The following is a 6,571-nucleotide window of genomic DNA, read 5'->3' on the forward strand; positions in this document are numbered from 1 at the left end:
TCACTTTGCTGTTATCTTTGAAAGTTCGGTAACACTTTATTTGAAGGGGGTTGAATAAGACTGACATGACACTGTCATAAACATGACATAACTCCTGTCATGAACATGAATAAGCCTTCATGAATATTTATGACTGTTGTCATAAAGCGCCATTCGGTAAATTATGACACTTTTAATACAAAGTTGACATTATTCAAAATGTCTTTGTTATGACAACTTGACATTAACCAAGAAATCATTACTGTTTAAACTTTACCTTTAATAACATAAAGTTACCTCATTTTTAAAGTGCAATCAGTAATACTTTTATAACAAATTTATATCAGTAATGATTTCAGAACCAGAACTAGCTCAGTGTGAGCTGCCATCTGCTTGCCATAAACAATTGGGGGTTTGAGAAGACAGAGCACCAATCCAGGAGTTCTTCTGTTAGAGAAGAGTAAGAAGTTAACAGCTACAGTTTATGTTCCTTTTCAAGTAAAGGCCACACAGGCACACCCACTACAACAGTGTTTCTCAACCCTGGTCCTCACTGCCCCCCTGCTCTGCATGTTTTAGATGTGCCTCTATTCCAGAACAGCTGATTCAAATGATTGCATGACCATCAAGTACTGCAGAAGCCTGTTAATCACCCAGAGATACAATTCAGTTGTGTGGCAGAAGGGAAACACCGAAAACATGCAGGACAGGGAGGCGGGGCGAAACACTGCACTAAAAGGAAACAAACACACCCAGTATAACACTTTCATTCTATAGGCTGAGAGGTTGCTAGGCGACGGTACTTTTTTGTTCCAAGACAAGGTACCGTTTCCTTGGTACTTTTTCTTGGTACCAAGAGAGGTTTGCAAGCAGAGATTTGATCCGAGCAGAGACAAGTTTTGAGAGTAAGGAGAAAGGTTTGAGAGAGCACAGTGAATGTTTGAAAGAGAGCAGACGTTTTGAGTACAAAAGACATGAAGACCTGCTTTCAGACTGAAAATGCATGCTCTCAAAATATGGCAGAAAAATTCCACCATACACAGCATCCGAAACAAGAAGGAACTGTTGTCCAAAAAAAAAACACAAGTTTTCTACCATAAAGGCAGAAATTAAAGTTTAAAAAAGAACAAAAAATCAACGAATGATACAGAAATACTCCAAAGTGCTACCACCCTGAGTGGCACAGTTCTAGAATAAAAAAAATAAATGTCATATTTCTTAAATGAAAGTCCAAAGTCACTTCTTATTCATCTTTCCTTTTAAAAACAAGAAACATCTTCAAGACAAAACGTCCAGTTTCCTCTTGTTCAAACCTCTATAACCAGAGAGAAGCTTACTGACATGAGACTGACCGGATAATCCTGGTGAGAAATAGGAAGTCCTGAACTAAGACAGCTATTTTTTTATTTTTTTTAATCCTCACAGGCAAAGATTAGCAGCCGACCAGCTGCCTTTTAATTTGACTGACTTGGGTACTGTAAAGTCCTTCTGACAAGGAGATGCAAGTAAAACTGAAATGGTGATATTTCAAGTCTGGGTTATTATTTCACGAAATCTGGTGTTTGACTTGAAATATTTAAATGTTTTACACTTTTTTTCTGCTTAACTTTGATGATGAAACAATAACCCCTCATAACAGATAAGGCATTTTTCTGCAGTCAGAAATTCTGTTACTTTGCTATGGGATGATCATATACTGTATTATGAAAGACTTACATACGCATAAAATGGCCAGGGTTAATCTGCATTGGGTCAGGGCTAGTGCTGGTTGGATATTTTCCAGAATAAAACAGATTGGAATATGATGATGACAGTTTGCTGACTGCACTTGCAAACCACTCCATCCTCTCCTCTCCAGTCAGTTGGCTTAACACACTTCTGTTGGAAACCTGCTTCCTGCTGAGATCCTGTCCCATTAATAAGGATCGGGTAATATTTAGCTGAGGGTTAGATCTACATTACATGTAGCTCAACTAACTATATGAAGTTGGAAAGCTTCTGCTTCTGATAATTTGTTAATCAGAAACTGTTGTTTTTATTGAAGTTAAATACCAAGGGTTATTTATGCTTTGGATTTTTATGAGTTTTATTTAACCTTGTCTTTGTTTTTATCTGCCATTTCTTTCTTGATTTTCTTTTGACCTTTTTGAGAACCAGCACAAATCTTCACTGACACTACAGGTTTATGTTCTGTGTCTTTATGAGTATTTCAGTTTGTTGACTGGAGAGAGTTCCCTACTATGCGACTCATCTGCCATCTTTTTTCGCAAAACACAACTTTAATTTCATAGTTAAAATCACCAGACAGCTACACTTTCTGATAGAAAAACAATAAAATTCTAACAAATGAGGAAAAAAAAGCGGTGAATTTATAGTTTATTTTATTACCTTGTTGTTTGATTGTAAAGCACTTTAGCCAATCAATTATTGCCAATAAGCAAAGAGCACTGTAACAAAAAGTAAGAACAAAAAAAAAACAAAAAAAAAACTGTTAGATGTGCTATTTTAAAGAGCTGATAGATGGAGCCAAATACAAGGTAGAGACAAAACCCTAAAGACTAGCAGCTGGAACTACAGCTAAAAGTGACTCCACAAAGTATTGACTCAAGGAGTATGGAAACTTTTGCACACAGCACTTTTCAGTTTTTCATTTGTAAAAAAATTTCTGAATCACATATAATTTTCTTTCTACTTCACAATTGTTTAACACTTTGTGTTGGTCTTTCACATTAAATTCCAATGAAATATATTTATGTTTGTGGTTGTAATGTGACAAAATACGGAAAAGTTCAAGATCCTTTTGCAAACCACTTACATTGTCAAATGATTATATTGTTAGAGCTGGTTGTAATAGATGGTGGTTAAAGTAAAGTCCTAAAACTGAGTGATGGTCACAAGAAAAACAGCACTGTCCTGCCCGTCTGCACAAACATTTATAAATCTGCACGAATTTCTCAACATTCCCACAATACATTGTTTCCAGTAAATATTCAGGCTTCTGAAGATTTTTGTCTGCGACTCGACAAATGCTTGCTTTGTGATTGCAGAGTCACAGTCACAGCCATGTGCAGCATGGACCTGAGTCGTTTTCCTCTGGACACACAAACGTGCTCTTTGGAAATTGAAAGCTGTAAGTTACTAATACTTTTGATGAACTTCAGATAACATGAGGGTTTATTTTAGTACTTGTTCAGTTTGTAATTTTAAGAATAATCACTTTTGTTATGCTTGCGTCAAATGTTTATTTAATTTAATCAGACATATATATTGTGTATACTGTTTTATTTGTTCAGATGCCTATACGGATGATGACCTGATGCTCTACTGGAAGGAAGGAAACAGGTCTTTAAACACGGATGAGAGAATTTCTCTCTCTCAGTTCCTCATTCAGGAGTTCCATACGACCACAAAGCTTGCATTTTACAGCAGTACAGGTGCTGCAGGGAAAAGGGGATCTGTGTCTCAATTCATATAGAATTTGCCTATATTGTTTTTTACTCTTGTCTCCAGGCTGGTACAACCGGCTGTACATCAACTTCACCCTACGACGGCACATCTTCTTCTTCCTGCTGCAGACATACTTTCCTGCCACTCTGATGGTCATGTTGTCCTGGGTGTCCTTCTGGATCGACCGCAGGGCTGTTCCTGCCAGAGTGCCACTTGGTTAGACAGCAGTCTTTGTTGCACATAAATGACCCATGGTAATCTAAAGTAGAACAATATATTAAGCACTGTTTAGAGCAAAAATAAAAGCTGGACTTGTTTTTTTCTTTCTTTTGCTTTTGTTTAGACTGTGACTTTCAGAATCAATGATGATTTTTATGTACTGTCTGTATGAAGGGTTTTGAAGCTTATAATGGGACGTTGGTGGAGAAAGGTCACCATAGAGATTTTCTATGTGTCCTCTTTGTATAGCTTTGACTGTGGCTTTGTATTATATTCAAAGTTAGAAACTTCATTTGGTCTAACTGTATTTCTTTTCTGTTTTAGGTATAACTACTGTGCTAACCATGTCAACCATCATCACCGGAGTCAATGCCTCCATGCCAAGGGTGTCTTATATTAAAGCTGTGGATGTTTACCTGTGGATCAGCTTCGTCTTTGTCTTCCTTTCGGTCATAGAATATGCTGCCGTCAATTACCTGTCCACTCTCCAGGAACGCAAGGAAAGGAAACTGCGGGAGAAGGTTGGTACCATGTGCTATCACTAACAGGTTCCGAGAACTGGCAGTTTGAAAGAAAGATTATTAGTTAAAAAGAGAGAACAAAGTAATTATTACTGGAGTAAGTCACATTTTTAGATCTAATATAGAATACAAATTAGTTTGACATTGTAACTTTATTGTTTAACCAGATCTTTTCTTTTTACAGTATTTAAGTAGAATGTTGAACGTTAGAGTCTATTATTTGCCTCTCAATGTTCTGTCTTTCTGTAGTTTCTTTAAAGTAAATGTCTTTTCTTTTCCTTTGTGCTTAAAGGACGGTGAAGTTCATGATTCTGTGACTGATTGAGGTCCTAACAGATTAACAACTAGAATCAGTTTTATTCTTATTATTTTGTACACACAAAATCATTACATGCAGATATTTAATGTAAATAAACTTCAAAGGAGATAAAAACAAATATGTTTATGGATGTAAATGTATATAATAAATTAGTATTTATTTTTAAGATGAGTTGATGATTACTCTGGCTGCTACATGTTGTGTTCATCAGAGACAGCATGGAAAAAGAACTGGTCCTCTGATGGTTCATTGTTGCAAACTGTTCTGTTGTGATAAATATCTAGTCGGTTTATGTCCAGAATGTGTGGGGTCTGCAGAGCTGTTGGCAGCCTGTTTCCTGACCTCAGACATGTATTAGTCCTAATTAACTGAAGCTCACACACTTCAGATCACTACAAAAGTTAGATTCTAAGAATCTGAAATGATCCTCTGTAAGCTGACAATGGTCCAGTCTTGTATGAGATAAGCTCCAGAGCTCCAGGTGATTCTGATTGCACCAGTAGACCAAGCTGGTCCAGCTCTTGTTTATCATTTCTACCTCGTTGTTCACTGACTGATTCTGCGTGTGGGTTGAAATTTCCTAAAACAGTGACATTCTTGAAGCATTTATATTGCTTGTCCTCCCCTTTCACCTGGTATGTACAGGTCTCTCTTGTAAAACAGATATTTTGATCTCATTGGAACAAATCTGACTAAAGGTCATGATTATAGATATGAGCTTCTCATTATCAGGTCTGTTATCCCTTACTAATTGTTTACAGGTATTGCAAGTTATGTTCTAACTTATATTGCTTATACATTTCTGACTTTCATTGCAGTTGCCATGTACTTGCGGCATAGCTCACCCTGGCATGATGTCAGATTGCTACAGTGAGGTGGACGTCAACACCACAGGAAATTACGGCATGCCAGAGGAGAATGGCATGAGAAGGGAAAGGATGCTGGTTGAACTGGCCATGGAGACTGACCAGATGACAGGCCATGTTGGCTCCAGGGCTTACAGCAGCATCTGGATTGACACACACGCCATAGACAAATACTCCAGGGTCATCTTTCCTGGATCTTATATCCTCTTCAACATTATCTACTGGTCTATTTACTCTTAAAACGTAAAAGCTTTCGACTGGTTAGTAAAACACCTGTCGTCTTAACAGGTGCACCTGAAGTGAAACATTTTAATTTGTTCATATAAAAGTTTTGCAAATATACGTTTTACACCTTAAGATAAACAGAAGGATGGACTGAATCAAAAATACTTTAAAGTAAAGCTGAATCTAGTATAAACAGATATGTTTGTATGATTATCATTACATTTTACTTTAGTAATGGAGTCAGGTCAAGGATGCTGAAGGGCAGTACTCGAAATGTGCTAAAACAATGACAGCTGTTATGGGAAATTGAAAAATAACCATCAACTATTATTTATATGAAATTAATCTTCTAGCGTCACTTCACTTTTGCTAGAAGATTTTCATTGGATATTTTTATTTTCACATTTTAAGCTGGAGCCGTATTATTAAAATGGAGGGCAAACAGTTAGCTGGATTGAACTAGGACTGTATGTGTTTGTCTGATTTTACTGAATTTATTGAAAAATGACATGAGTTGGACCATGTTAAAAGGAATTGCAGTTTTTACTTGTCAAGGGTGAATAAAAATATTTTTAAATGCTGGTTGTTTGCAGATGGTCTTGCTCTTATTCCTACCAGTAGAAATGACAACTGCATCAAAGGTAAAAGGAAGGTTTTTGACAGATGAGCAGAAAAAAGGGGAAAATTGGAACCAGAGACATTATCAGTGTGCTAATGTCCAAGAAAAATAATGTAAGCCTTAATGGCATTAAGATTACTTTTAATTACTGGACATCCAGGATCTAACCTTGCATAAACCATTGAAAAGGGCTTGAGTTTGTTTTGGGGATAGTTATACATGGACACTGGCCTTGTAGTGAGAAAAAGCCAAGTTTAGTATTGAACCTAAGATGGAACCTCAGGGGACAGAAGAGGAGAGGGAAGCTGTAGCGAGAATTCCCCTCATAGGACTGACAAGCTTTGACTATACACCATGCTATAACTGTCAGAATAGG

General features: G+C 36.9%; 1 protein-coding gene across 1 annotated transcript in view; it reads left to right on the top strand.

Moving 5' to 3' along the window:
- Window positions 1-6,158, top strand: part of LOC106944852 (gamma-aminobutyric acid receptor subunit rho-1-like) — a 19,841-nt gene extending 13,683 nt beyond the window's left edge. The window contains exons 6-10 of the mRNA XM_015028129.1: window positions 3,027-3,109; window positions 3,273-3,413; window positions 3,490-3,642; window positions 3,970-4,166; window positions 5,304-6,158. Coding sequence (XP_014883615.1) covers window positions 3,027-3,109; window positions 3,273-3,413; window positions 3,490-3,642; window positions 3,970-4,166; window positions 5,304-5,591 — 862 coding nt within the window. The 3' untranslated portion in view covers window positions 5,592-6,158. The remainder of the gene's footprint in view (window positions 1-3,026; window positions 3,110-3,272; window positions 3,414-3,489; window positions 3,643-3,969; window positions 4,167-5,303) is intronic.
- Window positions 6,159-6,571: the final 413 nt, after the last annotated feature.

Source organism: Poecilia latipinna, unplaced genomic scaffold (assembly GCF_001443285.1).
Source record: "Poecilia latipinna isolate Pla-1442-1.1 unplaced genomic scaffold, P_latipinna-1.0 Scaffold114, whole genome shotgun sequence".
NCBI lineage: Eukaryota > Metazoa > Chordata > Actinopteri > Cyprinodontiformes > Poeciliidae > Poecilia > Poecilia latipinna.